Consider the following 20,184-nt stretch of genomic DNA (forward strand, 5'->3'; position numbering starts at 1 on the left):
TTTATTGTAACATAGAAATTAACTAACTGAGAAACATACTTCTATATCTGAGAGAAATTTAAAATATCTGTTATCTGGTGGGACATTTAAGTTTTAACGCTGAACTACTTCTTGAATTTCTCTGTAGGAAGCCTGGACAGTTAAAAAGGAGATACTTATAAATGTATAAATTATTCCTTTGTTACCTTTGTGGGAGTAACATTAGCTGCTGGTCTGAGTAGATACTGGGAATTATATGCTGGTGACTGACTATAATACATTGAATGGCCAGTAGTTGCAACTAAAAAAAAAAAAAAGAAAAGAAAAAAAAAGAAAGAAAACACTGTTAAAAAAAGTCTATGCTGCAATTAGGACTATCTAGGCAAGAACTATAAATACAAAAGCAGTAGAAATCAAAGAGAGATTTAACTACATAGATTTTTTTTTTAATTTCTATACATCAAAATACATCATCATAAAGATTACCAAGTGACAAACTAGGAATGACCGCTAGGTGTGACACAGGAGGAGTGAGAGCAGCAGCAGGGTGTCAGCAAGAGCAGAGTCCCCACAACAAGCACCACAAGGAGCCAAGATGAGCGGTGGGGCCACGCCCTGAGAAAGAGGGGCACGACGGGGAGGTACAGTCGTGCCGCGTCAGAGACACGGGGGATACACTAGCCACAGGAAGGACTTAAGGAACCAAAACGCACGTCATGGCCTCAGGGCCACATTTTTGAAGTGAGCCTTGAAAATCTGCAGAATGACATGGCTGCATTTTTTAAACTCAAGCTGAGAACGTTCAGGTCAAAAATCACCTAACAAATTCATGCAAAGGATCTCACAAGTAACACAAAATGTGTTCCCTGGCTTAATAAAAAGGGCACAGCATGACTGACACTCATGCTGGTGTCCAAACTATCTGCTCCATCTGTTTTGTGTGTGTGTTATCAGGAAACCAGCAACTAGAAGACACTCATGTTGATGGTAAAAACAACCAACAATCATTTACTTGATCTGTTTTAAGAAAGTTTTAACAGAAAACAAAACAACTTAAAGATCATTTATACCTTTACACAGAAGAGGAAGCAGAAATTGTGACCCAAGAGGTGCTGGGCAGCTGATTGTGGAAAGCCCTGAAAAAGACCCAGTAAAGGCGAGCCAGGCTGTCTATCCTCTATGCAGTTACCAGAGAAACAGAGCCACTGCAGAGGCCCAAGCCTGAGCGTGGAAAACTAACGGGCTGCCTGATGATGGCTACCATGACATATTCTGGGGAGAAAACAGGCAAAGAACACAGAACAAGATGATGGATATAAGCCAAGAATCATAAAGTCTGAAACTTAACTGGTGACTTTATCAGGGATAGTGAAAAAAAGTACTAAAAACATCCTATAGAAAAAAGGCACCCAATGAACAGATAACTCATGAAATATAAAGGATTATGAAGTGTTGAGCATGCCTAGTACTAAAAAAACAAAAACTTAAGAGCTGGTATTATTTTTGTTTTTAAAAATAGGCAAGGTTTTTATAAATTGGTAATAGCAAACACTTCGCAAGAGTGCAAAGAGATAGGCACTACCAGATACTGGTGGTAAGAGTGTAAAACCGGCACAGCTTCTCAGGAAAGCAATTTCCCAACACAAGAAATTTTACAAAACCCTAAAATCCTAGGACTGTGTTCACAGCATTATTTACAATAGCAACAACTGGAAATTTAAAAATAAGGGAATAAAATCTGCAGCGCTTCCACTCTGCAAAAAAAACATTGAGTAGAAAACTGCTCAGAACTTAAATATTTAAAAACAGGCTACTCGTCTCCATACAACGTGATAAAGTTCTCTAATATACAAAGAGAGAGGACCAGAAGGAAATGCTCCAAAATGTTAGCAGAACTCTGTGTGATATGGTTAGTGTTTACTTTTCTTTACACTGGTCAGTACTTCTGAATATTTTATTATAAGCTTATTGTTTTTTAATCATCTTCTTTTAAAAAGACAATGACCATCTTGGCACATCTGCACCTTCATTAAGAAAAACAGTCTGTGAACACAGGAACGGGAATCAGGAGACCTGAGCTCTCCTCTCAGGGCCACAAAGCTGCCTGCGACTTTGTCAAATAGTCACTTGGGGTCTCCATTTTTCTCACTTGTAAAATGAGGATGTGCTGCTTCTACCCATTTCATAGAGTAACTGCAAGAATAAAATGAGACAATGTGAATTTTATGCTTATATGTGTGTGTAACAACCAGAAGACCTGTTATGCCTGTACAAAGAAGAAGAAAACAGAACTTGTGACCCACAGGTGCCAAATGATGACTCCACACAGCACTCGGAGAGCCAAGGAGAAAGCCAGCCAGCTTGCCTATCTTCTGTAGTCAAGGCTCTACGCAGTGCACAGGGTTTAGGTAAACAATGTTTAAACTCTGACTTCTCATGTATTTATCTGTGACTTACATACGACATTTAGTGAGTTTGACTTCACAAAGATTTTTCTATTACTTTGTGCGCACCTGGAGGACACTGTTACGAGAGGACCATGAGTTTGCCTTAAGTATGGCCCTATGGACCATCAAACAAATGTGTGAAACTAGGCCACACCATTCTGAATCAAAACCAATTAATCTAATTACCAACATTTCAGGAATCTGTCTCATGTGAAAGAAGCCTATTTTCCCCATCACTCTGGCTGCCTGGGGACAAGTGGCTTTAGCACTAGAGTTTGAACCCCGGCTCTACCAATAACTACCTGTACAATAATGGGTAAGTTACCTAACCCTTCCAAACCCATTTCCTCATCTAAAAAATGTGGATTCATGATGGTACCCACCACTCTGGGTCACTGTCATTAAATTAAATTACATACACAAGCACCTTGGCACACAGACAACCACAGGAGACACAGTCCGGACCCTTTGGTTCATTAGGTGTTTAACGCATATTCTAAGTAAATGCCTAATGCACACCACCCACACACAAATGCTCACAATAATCATGTGATGCAAAGTATTAGTTCCAGGTTTCAAACAAACTGGCTCAGAGAGGAAAGTTAAGAGAGCACAACCTAAAACTCCAGTATGCTCTAGCTCCACACTCTTTCCTTCTATATATGACCACAGTATTTCAAAATAAAAAGTTTCCCAGGACTGTCATACCTCTCAGTAGGTCATCAAAGTAATTCGCAAGACGTTTAAGTTCTTAACTAGCCATCTCTTAATGAATAACGCTGTCAGTTAACATTTTTTCAATCATAAGGCATAGCTCCAACTCAGTCTCAGCTCCTCTGAGATGTGCATTAAAAGGTTCTTTAAGCCTTTAGGCTTTATATAAACAGGATCAGATAAAGCTTGTTTTGTTTCTGCTTAGAGTTATAGGAATCCTGGTAATACCAAATACAGCTTAAGTAACATATAGGCAGACACAGACAGACATGTACATAGATAAATGTATACAGACAAGGTGATTTCACAAGTTACCTGTTCAAAGGAGGAGAAAGTACAGACTTCACTAATACCTGGGAGTATCCAGTTGCCAACTCACCTGTTAGTGGGGCCCCATGAAAATTCTGTGACCCCTGATATCCATCAGGCACTGAATCTGGTCCATAATTCTCTGTAGGCCAACGATGAGGGGACCCTGAGTTACCGCTGTTTAGTTTCAACTCCTGCATTTCTTTCTGTTGGAAGAGGAAACAATTTTAAGCAATTATATCACGGCAGACACAGTGTTAGAGCAAACTTAATACTTGATGATGCCTTTTAAGAGATTCTATACTCCAGTAGGATCTGAGTACCAGGTGCTGATTTAAAACATGATCCTTAATTTGTCAAAGCTTGTTATTTGCTCCCATTCTTTCACTCCTTAGTACCATTACCTAATTCATTCATTCTAGAGTCAGCTCTAACCTAAACAATGGCCTCATCTCCCTTTCCATTCTGCATTGGCTTAAAGTAATCTTTCTAAAGTTCAGCTCTAGCCAAGACACTTACCTGCTCAAAAAAACAAGTACCTACGAAATGAACTTCTTTCTCTGACACTGCCAGTGCTCAGCAGCATCGCCCCAAACGCCCTTCCAGAGCCTCACTGCACCTGCTCTGCTCTTCGGTCCACCTGGACTGCTCTACACCCCACATTCCCTCCCAGACTAGCCTCCCACTCAGCCGCATACGCGGTGCCAAACACTGCCAACCTCTCAAGGTAAAGCTCAAATGCTCTACTGGGAAAGGGAAAACTGCTAACACTTGCTCGGAATATATTACCTATAGTATACTGTATATATTATGTGTATACAATGACACATTCCAGACAATTTACTTACGCTCTTAGCTCTTAATTCTTACAAAGTTCCAAACCGGCAGACATAATGCCTTCCAATGACAGCTAGTGGTCAGCAATCAGATCCATCACTTTGTAGACAACCAAATGACAACGCCCTCCCCAACCCCAGAACCTACAAAGCAGGCACTTTTCAGGAATAGTAAAATTAACAAATGAGGTCAGAGACAAATCCAGAATGTCTGCTCTCTTCTCCTAGAAGTATTTTAGAGGGAATTCCCTGGCAGTCCACTGGTTAAGACTCAGCGCTTTCACTGCCGTGGCCCCGGGGTTCAATCCCTGTTCGGAAAACCAAGATCCCACAAGCCGCACAGTGCGGCCAAAAAAACAAGTGTTTTAGGAAAAGAAACTGTCTGAAAACTGTAACTCTTAAGGTGAAAAATATCTTGAATTTTCAAACTAAAATTTTCCCTGTTCGTCTATCTACTGTGTCTAGTCCAGATGCTACACATCCAAAAATAAGAAACTGATGGAATCAACTGGAAAACTTTATTGGTCACTACTGGTATCTGGACCATAGATTTAAATATGCAATTAAAGCTGTAAACATAATTTTAAAAATTCAAACAACTAGAACATATGATGAAAACCGGTTTCAACAATTCTCACTCAACTTTACAGATGAGAAGCCAGACAGACGGAAAGATAAGGAACTCCCTGATCTGAGATCATTCATCAATGGCAGTTAGTACTAGAACTCAGCTTTCTAGGCACACGGACTAGTCCACCACTACTAGTGCTTCCAAGAATACAATGTTGGGTACCAGAAACCTACATGGTAAGTATGTAATATCATAACAAGCCACGATTATAAAAAATTAACATACAAAATCTTTGTGCAGGGACTTCCCTAGTGGCACAGTGGTTAAGAATCCGCCTGCCGATGCAGGAGACATGGGTTCGATCCCTGGTCCGGGGAGATGCCACATGCCGTGGAGCAGCTAGGCCTGTGTGCCACAACTACTGAGCCTGTGCTCTAGAGCCCCTGAGCCACAATTATTGAAGCCCATGCGCCCTAGAGCTCACGCGCTGCAACTACTGAGCCCATGAGCCGCAACTACTGAAGCCTGTGTGCTCCGGGGCCTGTGTGCTGCAACTACTGAGACCGAGTGCTGCCACTACTGAAGCCGACACACCTAGAGCCCGTGCTCCGCAACAAAAGAAGCCACTGCAATGAGAAGCCCGCGCACCGCAACGAAGAGTAGCCCCTGCTCGCCACAACTAGAGAAAGCCCACAGGCAGAAACGAAGACCCAACACAGCCAAAAATAAGTTTAAAAATTAGACAAAAAAACTGTGCAAATTCACAAGTGCAAAAAATACAAATAGTATTAAGTCTCACAAATTGCTGACAGCAGTGCAATAGTCACACACATAGCAATACTTCCTTGCTGTAACTTTAGAAGTATGAATGACTTAGTTCTTGTCAATGAGCGTGAAACAACTTACCTGTACTTCCAACTTCAAAGAAGTAAAGCTCCTTTGAGTGTTATGGTTAAGGTCACTTCCATAAAGTTAAAATAAAATCATGTTCACATAACTATTTCTTTACATAATTAAGTCAAATTCATATGAAATATTAAAAAGATAAAGAGACCTTTTGAAGTTTAGACCACTTGTGAAGTCCTAGATATAAACTTAACATACACAACCACAGTCAGTTTGAGACAAACTCACAGACAAAGGTATGAAGAGTATATTTCACTAGTTCAGTTCAATCACCTGGGAACCTCCTCTATGCCAGAAACAAGGCTATGTTTTGGATATAGGAGTCTCTACCTTTGAAAGATTCATATCTAGTGGAGGACGCAGACACTTAAGTAGTTTCAAAAATATGCTAAGTGTAGGGCTTCCCTGGTGGCACAGTGGTTGAGAGTCCACCTGCTGATGCAGGGGACGCGGGTTCGTGCCCCGGTCCTAGAAGATCCCACATACCGCGGAACGGCTGGGCCCGTAAGCCATGGCCGCTGAGCCTGCGCTCCGCAACGGGAGAGGCCACAACAGTGAGGCCCGCGTACCCCAAAAAAAAAAAAAAAATGCTAAGCGTCAAGATGAAAGCACGTAAAACACAGTACGATTCTACAGTCACATGGCAAAGGAACATTTTGAACAGTTTTAGAAATAAGTGAGAAAGTGGACAAGGAAGGAATCTAGGAATAAGAGAGGCACAGTTTAGAGAAATCAAGTGATTTACCTTAATGGCCTCTACTTGTTGGCAGATCATTTTCAATAAAGAATTTTGATCTTCTGCCCATGGAGGTGGTGTTTTGGGAGAATACTGAAAAAATAACAACAAAAAAGTACTTAAAACATTTAGAACAGAAATGTATTCCACAGTAGAGTGACTCATTTCTTCCCCACTTACCTTGTAACTTTTATTTGGTGATAGAGAGTATTTGGTGGGAGACGGTGTAGAATGTTTTATTTCTGAATCTGCATTTCGCAAAGAACCATTTCTATAAAGAGGCCCTCCTTCACTGAAGTCATCGAGCTCCTGCATGACTAAATTAAGCATCTCTTTTACAGATTCCAGGGGCACAGGCAACTAAAAACAAAAGGCATGAATCAATGGCTTTAGCCTGCAAAATTACCAAAGTAGAACTCTCTCTAAAATAAACACAGATTTTTTTCCTTACTAATTAACATTGTTCACTTTTATGTAACAAGCACATTATACTTTATGTAACAACAAACATGAAACTGCTGTGTAATCAAAGGCTTCCAACCCTCAAGTCCATGCTGTTTCTATCCCTCGTTAGCCACAGTAATGGCAGAGCAATGTTAACTGGGGAAGCTTGTCCACGTGAACAAAATTAAGTCACTGACGTTCACTAACTGATTTTTTTTCCTTCGGTACGCGGGCCTCTCACTGTTGTGGCCTCTCCCATTGTGGAGCACAGGCTCCGGACGCGCAGGCTCAGCAGCCATGGCTCACGGGCCCAGCTGCTCTGGGGCATGTGGGATCTTCCCGGACCAGGGCACGAACCCGTGTCCCCTGCATCGGTAGGCAGACTCTCAACCACTGCGCCACCAGGGAAACCCTAACTGATTTTGAATATGAGGAGAAACACAGATGTTGGAATGCACCAAACATAAATCCTAATCCAAGAGCAGCAACACAAACTAATCAACAAAACAGGTGGAAGGTTGAATGTAGTTAAGGTTAATACCATCACAACAGCCTCAAACTGCTGACAGCTGGGAAAAGGTAGTCACATCAGATGGTCATGATGAGAGAAACGCTCTCAAGTAGTCAGCAAACCACCTTTGATTTCAGTGACATGTTTAACTGTGAAGTCCATGCAGAAATAGTCCTTAAGTGGCAATATTTGTTGATTTCATTGCCAAGATAACAAAAATAAATGCGTACCTTGGAAACCTTTTCTAATTCCCTAACAAGCATTTTTTGTAAGAGTATAAACTTAAATGCCCAAGTTTAAAAAAAACACACACCCCACCCCCCCAAACCTAAGGCAAAACAATGCTAATTAAATATTTAAACACCCTCCATTTTCCGCATTAATAAGGCACCACTAAGCATTTCTGAAATTACCAAAATATAAAACCAAGGCAAAAGTACTTATCAAAATAATAAGAAAGTACAAACAACCTGCAACTTACTTTCTTAACCACTGAGAGATCTGAATCACTGTCATCTAAAATCTTTATCAGGTAGTCTCTGGTCTTTCTCAGGTAATTTTTGCATTCTTCTTGTTCTTCAGAAGAAAGTGCATCATTTTCAATGTCTTCTGCTTTTCTGTGAAAAATCTATACACAGAGTGCTTTTATGAAACAATTATGTTTTAAAACAAAAACCTTTTAATTCAAGTACCACTCTACTTACCAGTGCAAGATTCCAATAAGAAACGACATTATTAATAGATTCAAAAGCAGCCACAGCATCGTCTATATTTCCATTAACTGCATCCAATATAGCACATGTTATGTGTGCTTCCTCTTCATATTCACCCATTTCAGATGCCTAAACATATTGGATAACTTTTAGTCAAATTGCCTCTACCCAGAATATCAAACCCAAATGATTTCCCAAAGATTTTACACGATCTAATGAGATTAGCATCTCAGTACTCTTTTCTGCCATACTGTATTTGTGACAGCTAGTGGACTTAAAAAACAAGACTTCCATGAAATAGCCAAGCAACAAATTTAAGCAGTTTATACTCCCACTTCTTTGTTTATAAATTGGAAATCCACATTTCCAGTTAGTTCACAAAGGGATCCTCCATTACCTGAATGTCTGCACTATGAAAATGTTTAAACAGAGGGTCAGTAGGTTCAGGGATACTGCTCTTCTTTTTAAGTATCTTCAACAATGGCAAAACCTTCCTCCAGTAATGAACACTTCTGCCTATGTATTCTCGTTGATCATAAAAAGAATTAAGACCACTGCCCTAAAAAAGTACAAAGTTAGAAGAGACACAAACGATCAGATCCAAAAATTCATTTATAGATGGTCTGAACAACTGGTTAAAATTTCAAATCAAGGCAAAATAGAATCTCAAAAGCCATATGCTCACCTTTCCAAATACTGGAATAACCACTTTAATACCAGTGACCATTCTAGAACCAACTTTTACACACTTTCAATGGCACTAACTAAGCAGGCAGCCCACTTTATTTTTTAAAGTTGCTATTTTTAGACAGCCGAAATCTGCCACTCTTATAGGCGCCACAGTTTGGTCAAAGGGCTAAACTAATCTAATCTTGCCACAGAACAGACCTCAACTACTTAGCAAGAGATAATGCCCTTACCTACAGAGCCTTGTGCCACCAAACACATAAAAAAATCTTCAGGCTGGACAATATTTATCGTAAGGTAATTATAAGTAATAATAACAATGACTAATACTTATGGAACATTTACTGTGCCAGGCACTGTTCTAAGCACTTATGTATTAACCAGACTAACCACTCTATGGCAAGATTAAGAAAATACGTTTCACCCGACATAATATGAATAAGCTGTTTTTAAAACTGAAAGGCTTTCAATATAAAGTCTGTGATTTTAAAAAATGACAGTAATGTTCTTAAAAACTGCTTCCACTTCAGTGAACTCACCGTTTTCTGAAGGCACTTTGCCCAGTGCACAAGTAGAGCTGGCTGAAGGCCATGTTTTTCCTGGCCCCTTAGAGTGTTTATGTCATGCTGAACTAGAAGTCGCAATTTTGCTGAGGTTCCAGGTCTAAAAAAAGTTGTATTTAATAAAATTGATTTATAAACATGCAGTTCAACACTAACACGTATGTAAATCATCACATGATAATTACAAATTAAAACTTCACATGAGAATTAAAGTCCCTAGGCAATAAGTCAAAGGAGTATTCTTACTTGACTACTTACATTGCTTTTCTGTGGATTAGATTACAAACTGCATCCCACCAAGATTTCTGTCTTTCTGTGCAAAGCTGTTTACACACAGGAAGTGGCAAGCACAGAGGCTGATAGAAGCTGTAGTGAGAATTACACTTCTCCTTTAATTGTAAGTGGCTGGTATATATTACTCCAAGTAGAAATACCTGTTTTTATTCAAAGAAAAATCAATTTAAGTAGAAAAAAAAAAATCAAACAATACTCATAATGTTTAAGTTGTTAAAATCTCTGCTTACTTCAAGATCTAAAATACATATTGATTCAGGTGCATTTGTTTCAAGTCTTGAGGTTTCCTGGGGCAAATGATGAAAAAGCTGTTTTAGCCATTTTCGAATTGCAGGTAAGGCAGGCAATGAATTCCACTGTAAGCCAAGCCAGGTGAGGTGCTGAAGACTACCATTATGTAATCGAATGGCACCTGAAATACAAAAAAAATTGGCTTGAGGTTTTGGAAATCTTTGTGTCCCATCAGTTTTGCCAACATAAACAACTGACTCATAATAAATGTACCTTAATTTTATAACTGCTTTTCTATATCAGAGCACAGAAGAAATCTATGATAAGCAAAGTCTTATGTTCTTATTAGAAGTATTCAAACTCCACCTAGGAACTTTAATAAAGACAGTTATAATGGAAAACGTTCTTTTGAAGTCCATCTAAGAAGAAAAAAGAGCCTCACTAGAACTCAATAAAACAAAATCTACTGACAGAGGTAAAATAAAGAATAGCCACCAGTAAGAAATCTTGAAACAACAGATTTTCCTTTCAGTAAAGAAATATTAAAACAATGGGATACCACTACATTAGTCCATTAGGATAATAAATAGATCTTTTCCTCTACAAGAAATTCAATACTAAAAAAGTTATGGGCTTCAGAAAGCATAATAAATAGGTACAAGTTTTCTTGTAATATGGCAATTTGCAAGAGACTTAAACATGTTCATCAACTTTATCCCAGTAATTCTATTTTTAGGAATCTCTACGGAAAAAACTGAAATGGAGGCACTTTATATTAAAGTTTTCATCAGCATTTTAATATAAGTGAAAAAACTGGAAGCATCTTCAATACCCAACAATAAAAAGTGGCAAACAAATTATGGCTACTTCACTAAAAAGATCATATTGCCACTAAAAGTGATATTTAGAGAGACAGGATGAGAAAGAATTCATGAGACTAATCATGTGTACAGTATAAGCAACTATTTACAAGAAAAACATATGCCACCACTAAGGCTACCCCAACCCCTCATACTACCCCAACCCTTCAAAAAACTTGCAAGGAATATAGGAAAATATTAAGTCATTATTTCTGGGTAATGAGATTATGGGCAATTTATTCCCCGTGTTGCTATTGTTTGTCTCCTAGTATAAAAGGATTAAAATGCAAAATGTTTCCTTAGAAAGATATAACTTACCAACATCATATCGAGCCAAATCCTCAGGATCTGGTGCTTGTACATCAAGGTTTCCAATATCATCGCTACCAAGGAAAGATCTATCCTTAGGTGACTGACTAGAAAACAGAGCATCATATACAGCAGACCGCCCACTTTCATTGGCAAAGGATTCTACAACCTCTTTTAAAAAGTCTTGCTTGTCACGACTTAAGTTTAGCAGCATATGCCCTGAAAAACAAATTATTTCCATCATTTAAAAAATAGATTGTTTTTATTCATCTCTCTCAATAGTTTCATTCACATACCCTAAGGGGAAATAACATGACTATCTCAGACCCAGCCCTCCAGCCCAACAACCACAGCTGGACCCAAAAGGGTGCTGATGTGAAAAATGAATAGACTACAGTGTAACAGTATCTGTATCTACGTACTAGAATAAAAGGAAAGAAAAAACTGTGTGCAAAAAATACCAAAAGGATTTCCATTTTAGATGGAAAAGTGTGGGATTCAAGTGGCCACAGGAGAACAGGACCAAGCTCAAATTTTCTGACCTGATAAACCTAACTTCTAAACCTGGCTGGTCAGAATCATCCTTTAAAAAGCTTAAAAATTTTCTTTTTTTATTTCCAGGCCCCACTCCCAGAGATTCTGATTCCACAGATTTAGGGTGAAGAATCTATTTTAAAAACGCTCCTTGGATGAAGTTCTAGGTCACATTACAACATGGATGCACCTTGAAAACACTATGCTAAGTAAAAGAAGACAGTTACCCAAAGACCACACTTTGTAAGATTCAATTTATATGAACTGTCCAGAACAGAGAGATATAAAGAGGCAGAAAATTAGTGGTTGCCTAGGACGAGGGGGTCTGGAGGAATGAGGAGTGACTGCTAAGGAGTACGAGGTTTCTTTATGAGGTGATGAAAATATCCTAAAATTGTGGTGATGACTGCACAACTCCGTGAACATACTAAAAAACCACTAAACTGTACACTTAAAATGGGTGAATAATATCATATGTGAATTTTACACAATCAAACCATTTTAAAAAAAAGTGGAGTAATTCTGCTGGTCAGTCAGGTTTGGTTACTGCCAGACCATTATCTCTCTGAAAATTTGCAAAGACAAACCCAGTAAGGCCCAGATCAAAGATAGTAAAATAAGTTCATTTTACAAACTGTGCAAAGGTAGAAGGGACACCTAAGAGAAAAACAGAAGGTCACTTCTTCAAGGACTCAAAGTCTGTCTCTCACAAAAAAGTAAGCTGTGGGACAGAGGGGCATTAATCAACAGTCTACCCACAGACAACAGCTTAGAGCTACTCTGATTTAAGTCCACTTCTTAACTCTTAACAAAGTCCTTTCAACCTTATATGAAAACTTCTTACAGAAACATTTCCCCATGGAGTCTTCAGTTCACTGCTTGATTCACTGCCTGTGTGAACACCTGCAAGTTTCTGCCTTAACAAAGCCAGATAGTCTGTAACAGACCTTTAGGATCCATCCCAAATAGTCAAAACTGGGAATAAATCTAAAAATTCCAAGAACCTAACAGAATGTGAATATATACCTTCTATCTCTGTTACTATGATGTCAGTTCCTTAAGAGAGAGATCCAGAACTTTTTCATCTTTATATCCCCCATAGTAATGTCTTAAGCATCTGATGAGTAATTTATTCTTAGTTTAGGAAGTGCTTTAAAATATTCTGGATGGAGGGACTTCCCTGGTGGTGCAGTGGCTGAGAATCCGCCTGCCAACGCAGGGGACGAGGGTTCGATCCCAGGTCTGGGAAGATCCCACATGCCGCGGAGCAACTAAGCCTGTGTGCCACAACTACTGAAGCCCACGCGCTCTAGGGCCCGCATGCCACAACTACTGAGACCGTGTGCTGCAACTCCTGAAGCCCACGCGCCTAGAGCCCGTGCTCCGCAACAAGAGAAGCCACCGCAATGAGAAGCCCACGCACCACGACAAAGAGTAGCCCCCGCGTGCCACAACTAGAGAAAGCAAAAAATAAAATAAACATTAAAAAAAATTTTTTTTTAAAAAGGAAAAAAAGGGTTTCCCTGCTGGCGCAGTGGTTGAGAGTCCGCCTGCCGATGCAGGGGGCGCGGGTTTGTGCCCCGGTCCAGGAAGATCCCACATGCCGCGGAGCGGCTAGGCCTGTGAGCCATGGCCACTGAGCCTGAGCTTCTGGAGCCTGTGCTCCGCAACAGGAGAGGCCACAACAGTGAGAGGCCCGTGTACCGCAAAAAAATAAATAAATAAATTTTTAAAAAATAAAAAGGAAAAAAAAATATTCTGGATGGAGGCTCTAGCAGCTAGATTAAGGGGGGGCGGGGAAGGGGGGTAAGCAGTTTCTCTACCCGGGAGCAAACAATATTTGTTCCTTTTAAAGAATATACAATTTCTTATCATTCTTTCTGTATCTCGCTCCCTAATCCAATATGGCAAAGAGAAACAAATGATTATGACAAATTATCTCCTGGACAGAGGGAAGATACTATCATAAGATGTGCCCAAACAGAAATTTTCTTTTCTTTTTAAAATAAAATCAGTTAAACATTACTATTACCTGATTGGCTCAGACGATCACAGGCCATCATTTCCAGTAGATTTTGTCCAGCTTCTCCTTTTATAAATTTAATCTTTGGTCTTGGAACCTGATCATTTTAGAATCAAAAATCTTAATTTAGTGATACTCACATTTTTAACAGTAAGATGTTCCTTTCTATTACACTGTACTTTTTCGATAAAGAATAAACAGTTAGCCAGTGTTAAACAGAGTTGGAAATCTAACTGCAAAACACTCGGAACCAAGAAATTTAGATAATCTATAAAAGATGCCTACAAAGAGCACTTCTGAGAAATTACTTTCTACTAAAAGCACATTCAAGTTACAGCTGGGGAGTACTTGGTTAGAGACCTTTTCTACCCTGCAAAACAGAATGAGAGCAGTGGAAAAGATGACAGCTCTCCATGATCTGGCACTGGTGGGCCCATACTTGGAAATGCCACACTGTGGACAGCACATTTCCAGAGAATAATCTGAGATACCACTGGGATAACTGGGACAACCAAGAGAGTAAAAGGGCTCCAAGCCATATCCTACGAAGAAGAGCTGGAACAATTATGAATAAACAGAATGGTGAAAAGACGACAGCTGCGTTCAGATATTAGGAAAAGAATCTTGTAAAAGAAGGGCTAGACTTTTTAATAGCACTAAAAGGAAAAACCACCACCAATGGGTAGCAGCTTGAGAAATATTTTTACTCCATATAAGGAAGCACCAAGAACCAAATTATCCAAAAACTCAACAGGCTATCTTGAAAAGCAGCAAATGTCCATTGCTGAAAATGTTCACTTCGACAACAAACACTTACTGGAGATATCCTAAAACTTAACTGTATGGATGGTGGGTGTAACTGCTGTTAAACCTCTAATGACTTTCTTAAATTGGTAGTGGCAGTATAATTTGGTACAACCTCTGTGAGGCTAGAAATTTGGCAATAGCTCTAAAACTTATAAATGCATAGATACACTTTGATGCTGCCATTCTTCTCTCAAGAATTTATTCCACCTGCAAATTTTCACATGAGAAATGGCATAAATTACTCGTTGCAGAATTATTTTGAAGTAGCATAGCAAAAAAGTAAACCTGGTATCTTGGTTTTAGGGCACTGGTTTAAAGAAACCCAATCTATGGTACATCCATAGAATGAAATAACATGCAAACATCAGAACAAATGAGGGTGCTGTACTCATGCCATGTTTTCTGGGCTGATATGGAAATATCACCAAGATATATTTCATGGAAATAAAGCAAAATAAATAGAATGTACAGAATTTCTTCTTTCTGTATTTTTTAAGAGTGTGTGTGCATAAAACATTTCTTGAAGAAGTCATAAGAAACTAATGACATTAGTTCCTCCAGGGAAGAGAAGTAAATGACTAAGGAACAGACACAGGAAGGAGTTTTCACTGTATATTCTTACATGCCACTACAATATGAAACCATGTGAATATAACCACCTTTCCAAAGATAATTTTTCAAAATAAATATATTACTTATGAACCTAAAAACTTCTGATTCTGAATTTTAGAAACATTAGTTTGACCTATGCTTTTACCCAGAAGTTTTCTAAGCCTGAAGCCAAACTTAGTCACCTATAGATAGATGTTGAAGACCACAGAAAATAAGAAACAAAATGTGACATAATTCTTTTTGCTTTCAAACTGACCACAATTCATAACACTGGCACCTTTTCCAGAACTACTTAACCACTATCATTTGGGACCAGTAAATTAGTTATGAATGTACTCAGTCACATCATCTCAAATCAACATTTCCTCATCTTAATTAAAAGGTTTCAAAAGAGGGAATTCCCTGGCAGTCCAGTGGTTAGGACTCGGCGCTTTCACTGCCGAGGACCCCAGTTCAATCCCTGGACAGGGAACCAAGATCCCGCAAGCTGCGCAGTGCGGCCAAAAAAAGGTTTCAAGAGAGAATTTGCTTAACTAGCTGAAACACAGACACGCAGATCTTCAACTTACGATGGGGTTATGCCCCAATAAACCCGTAAGTTGAAAATATCCTAAGTTGAAATGCATTTAATACACCTGACCTACCTTCAACGTGCTCAAAGCACTTACATCAGCCTACAGTCGGGCAAACTCATCTAACGCAAAAAGCCCATTTATTGTAAAGTGCTGAATATCTCATGTGATTGAAAACTGTACTAAAAATGAAAAGCAGGACTGTTCTTGTCTCAGTACAGATGGCTGTAAGTCTTCATGGGTGTGTGACAGATGGGGGGTGCAGCCTGCTGCCACTGCCCAGCATCACAGGAGAGTATGTACCATGTATCACCAGCCCAGGAAAAGATCAACATTCAAAGTACAGTTTCTACTAAATGCGTAGCACTTTCACACCGTTGTAAAGTTGAAAATCTATAAGTCGGACAATCGTAAGTGGGGGACTACCTGGACTCACTAGAACTACAGCAGTCCCCTAAGCAAGGGTCTGAAAACCCTACCATTAAAAAAGTTAGCCTCACGCAATCAATTAAGAGGGAGATTTAGTTTTTACTATTTAAAAAGGTCAAAGTTTAATACAATAAACTAATGAATACAAGAAAAAAGAAACAGACTCACAGATATATAAAACAAACTAGTGGTTACCAGTGGGGAGAGGGAAGGAGGGAGGGGCAAGGTACTGGTGGGGAGTTAAGAGGTGCAAACTATTGTGTATAAAATAAGCTACAAGGATATATTGTACAACACAGGGAATACAGCCAATATTTTACAATAACTATAAATGGAGTATAATCTTTAAAAATGGTGACTCACTATATTATATACCTGTAACTTACTCAATACTGTACATCAACTATGCTTCAATTTTAAAAAGGCCAATGTTTAGGATGGTTGACTGTGTGTTAACTTAAAAATACACATTTTTTAAAAATTTAATACATTTTAGTTTCCATTAAAAATAAGAAAACTGTCAGCTACTTGAGGATTCTATAAAAATATTAATCATAAGTACCTTTTAGTGCTTATATAAATTAGCAAACTTCATTAACTTCACTAATTTTCACTAAAACATATTCCTTATGAACCAAAATGCTTCCACTGAGCACACCATAGCACTGTGGACCACATATCAACAGGTTTTTAAAAGATCTAGGTAATATGAACTAGAAGGAGGAACATTCTCTAAAAGTAATTCTATAGTGAACCCCTTTTTCTTTCTCTCAGGCAAAAGATTATTCTCTAAAGCTAACAATAATTTTTACAAGCTGGGCTTAATTCATTTTTTGGAAGACTGCTTATTTCTTTTCACTTCAGAATTACTAGAAGCTCACTAAAGAAAACATTAAAACTACAAAAATGAATTAGGGAAGGGAAAAGAGCCAGCATCTCATCATCTAAAAATAATGGTTAATATTTTGGCGTATTTTCTTCATGTCATGTTCTATGTATAAAGAAGTTTCATGTTTCCAAAGATAAGTAAGTATACTGCTGTACATTAAATATACTATTAATGTTGTACACATATCACATACGCATGTTTTCAATTAACATGTTGAAATGCGGGTGGTAAACACATTCTTCGATCATAGCTTACGCAACCATACCCCAAAATTTACTTAGTTTTTCGTCCAAGTTATGCGTATCTTTTGAATCAAGTTTTACCCATACTTGAGACTATTTCCATACTACAGGTTCCCAGAAATGGCAGAGTAAAAAGATCAAATTCTTCAAATTGATCTTCCAAAAAGCCACAGCAATGCCAACTGCCACCAGCAATGCATCAACGTACCCGTTTCACCAGCCTCACCAGTACTGTATAAATCTTGTTACTCTTCACCCATCAAAGTAACTATTTCATTTTAATTTTACATATATACCCATATTTTCATTACAGACCAGGACACACCTCCATGTGAAATACAACAAAGTCTCACTAAAATGTCAACTGCATGCAAAACTGGGAGTGGATTACCTGAAAGGCTATGAGATAGCACAACGCAGCCAGCTCAGAGAGCGCTCGCCACTGCACGTCACTATGCTGACCCATCTTCAAAAGCAGAGAACCAGCATGCATGTAGAAATGTCCTCTCACTTCGAAGAAAGTAGCTGAGAGTTCATCATTTCCACCCACACAAGATTTCACAGACTGAAGAGCACTATCAAAACTGTAATATTGAAGTATTAAACACACATTAAACTACTGCATTGTAAATAATCAGTTTCAGTATTTAATTCAAAATAAAATAAAACATTTCAAGCTTCATCTTCCACATTCTAACTCTTAATAATCCATATTCTGTTTTATGAATTATAAATCATCTAGCGCTTATTGTTATTCCACACACTTCCTATACTTCAAGCTTAACCTCTAGAATGTCTTATTCCAAAACATGTTCTCCATCATATGGTTTTGTTATTTAATTCAAAGTTGAAATTTCTCAAATTAAACATGCCATTTTCAAATTATAATAACTAAAATATGTGCATTATCAATACCATAACTGCTCTTCTTACTATACACATAACTAGAGTTAAGTAAATTATATTTCTCACTATTATTTGTAATCTATGTATTAATTAATGCTTTTGAATCCCCGCACCCCACCCCCAGTCCCTGGTGCCAAAAGGGTTGGGGACCGCTGCCTTAGAGGGTCTTAACACCCCTCCTCCTAGGGATCCATGAAGTTAAAATTATTTTTTAGTACTACTAAAAAGTTGTCTCTTTCTCCTTTATCTCCTCATGTAACCAAGTTTTTAAGTATATAACCACACCGAAATCAAAAAAACATAAAAACCTAAATATTTTCTAAAATGATCTAAAAATTCAATTTAGTTTTTTTTGGATACTCCCTTACCCTACCCATGTTAAGACACTAAGTACTTCCTCAAGAAAACTAACTCTACACTTCAGTGAAAAGAATTACTTTTCAGACAAATGGAGAGTGTAAATCAGGGAATGTCACACTTTTCCTATAAAGGGCCACATACTAATGTGGCTTTGCAGGCACACCACCTCTGTCACAAGGGCTCAGCTCTACCACTGCAGTGTGTAAGCAGCCATAGATAACACATAACAATGAGCATGGCTGTGGCCAGGAAAACTTTATTCATACAATCAGCTGTAAGCCTCGTTTGGCCCACAAGCTCTAGTCAACCCCTGCTCGAAACTGACACACAAATCCAAGTGATGTTTCTGTTCAGCGGAATTTATTTTAATCCAGTGGAGATATTCTGGTCCTCAAAATTAAAACGTGGAAAACAGAAAAATCATGTATTGTATTTTAGTTATCTTGTTTCTAAGCTAAAACATTGTTTTCTGAAATATCAGTCACGTTAACAGCTTACACTAGAATATCTGACAAATGAGGTTTATTCTCTGATTTTCAATCAAGATTGTATCATTTTTTTTGAAACAAAATATGAACAGCAGTTAGAACATTCATTTTCAGGCTCAACTCTTTACTAAGTATGCCAAAACTAAATATTTAACTATAATTTAATAAAGCCTAAGCAGTAATACAGTTCTCTAGAAATCAAAGTCACACAAAACCAATTATAATATCCCCACAAAAGAAGATTCCTTCTAAGTAGTTCATTATGTTAACTATTACCTCTGGATATATTACAGAAAAAATAATGCCATTAAGATGTTTAGACCAATGAACAGAATTACCACAAACAGAAAATCTGTAGTTGACACCAAAGTTCTGTCTCCGTAGGTCAACATACCTCTCCAACAATTCTCTGCTCTCGTGCACATCTCTCGTGGACAGCGTGAGAAGCATAAGGTTAGCATAGGCTAGAAGTAAGTCCTGATTGGTTGCTCGCCAGTTATTTTTATCAGACTCCAAACACTGTGAAGATTCCAGATATTCCTATTTTGCAAAAAGAACTCCAAGTTACAAAACTTTATCATGTGTTACGAAACTGAGTGCTTTATGCCTACAAATTCCTTTGCCCATTCCTATGCTGTAAAACCATGTCAATTTTAAATCAGCCTATAAAAACACCAAAAAATATAAACATATTTCTCATATTTATTTCTCCAATCCACCCATTATAAATTGAAATCATGGTAGCAAAAATCTCATTTCACAGCTGCTATACATAAATGAAAGAAATTTAGGTCTTGGAAGGCAGCACTTAAATACAAAGGGATATATGGTAACTGTCCATCAAGAAGTGTGAGACCCAACAGTTTTTACCTACCTTAAGGGTCTGTACGACACAGGAATTCCACTCTAAACTCGAACGCAAGACTATGTTTCTCTCTGCCTGGTGGCAGTGGGCCACAGCATCCTTCAGTCTACTGTTTGAGCGATACAGCTCTACTAGTCGGATGTTCATGTGCACATCATCAGGTCTTGCATAAAGTTCTGACTGAATCAAGTCGAAAAGTTTATTCCATCCATCTTCACCTTTACAATCTAAAAGCTGTTCCTAGTTTTAAAGAACCGTTAATTAGAGAAACATCCGTGCAACTTTAAACACATCATGGCTCCTATGAGCGTCATCCCACTGTGTCTGGCTTTAGTAAATTCCCACTC

General features: G+C 38.4%; 1 protein-coding gene across 8 annotated transcripts in view; it reads right to left on the reverse strand.

Moving 5' to 3' along the window:
• RGPD4 (RANBP2 like and GRIP domain containing 4) overlaps positions 1–20,184 on the reverse strand; it is a 54,081-nt gene that overhangs the window by 22,744 nt on the left and 11,153 nt on the right. For 7 of the 8 annotated variants that reach the window (XM_065890626.1, XM_065890629.1, XM_065890627.1 and 4 more), the window contains exons 5-19: positions 19,847–20,077; positions 19,367–19,512; positions 17,610–17,802; positions 13,677–13,764; positions 11,120–11,329; positions 9,941–10,122; positions 9,675–9,850; positions 9,393–9,516; positions 8,564–8,725; positions 8,158–8,295; positions 7,935–8,081; positions 6,679–6,858; positions 6,508–6,591; positions 3,520–3,655; positions 186–280 (exon numbers count right to left, since the gene is read on the reverse strand). In XM_065890626.1, coding sequence (XP_065746698.1) covers positions 186–280; positions 3,520–3,655; positions 6,508–6,591; positions 6,679–6,858; positions 7,935–8,081; positions 8,158–8,295; positions 8,564–8,725; positions 9,393–9,516; positions 9,675–9,850; positions 9,941–10,122; positions 11,120–11,329; positions 13,677–13,764; positions 17,610–17,802; positions 19,367–19,512; positions 19,847–20,077 — 2,292 coding nt within the window. Of the gene's footprint in view, positions 1–185; positions 281–2,102; positions 2,153–3,519; positions 3,656–6,507; positions 6,592–6,678; positions 6,859–7,934; positions 8,082–8,157; positions 8,296–8,563; positions 8,726–9,392; positions 9,517–9,674; positions 9,851–9,940; positions 10,123–11,119; positions 11,330–13,676; positions 13,765–17,609; positions 17,803–19,366; positions 19,513–19,846; positions 20,078–20,184 lie in introns of those variants that run through there. The other variant, XM_065890630.1, reaches the window with a different exon arrangement.

This window comes from Phocoena phocoena, chromosome 14, assembly GCF_963924675.1.
Source record: "Phocoena phocoena chromosome 14, mPhoPho1.1, whole genome shotgun sequence".
NCBI lineage: Eukaryota > Metazoa > Chordata > Mammalia > Artiodactyla > Phocoenidae > Phocoena > Phocoena phocoena.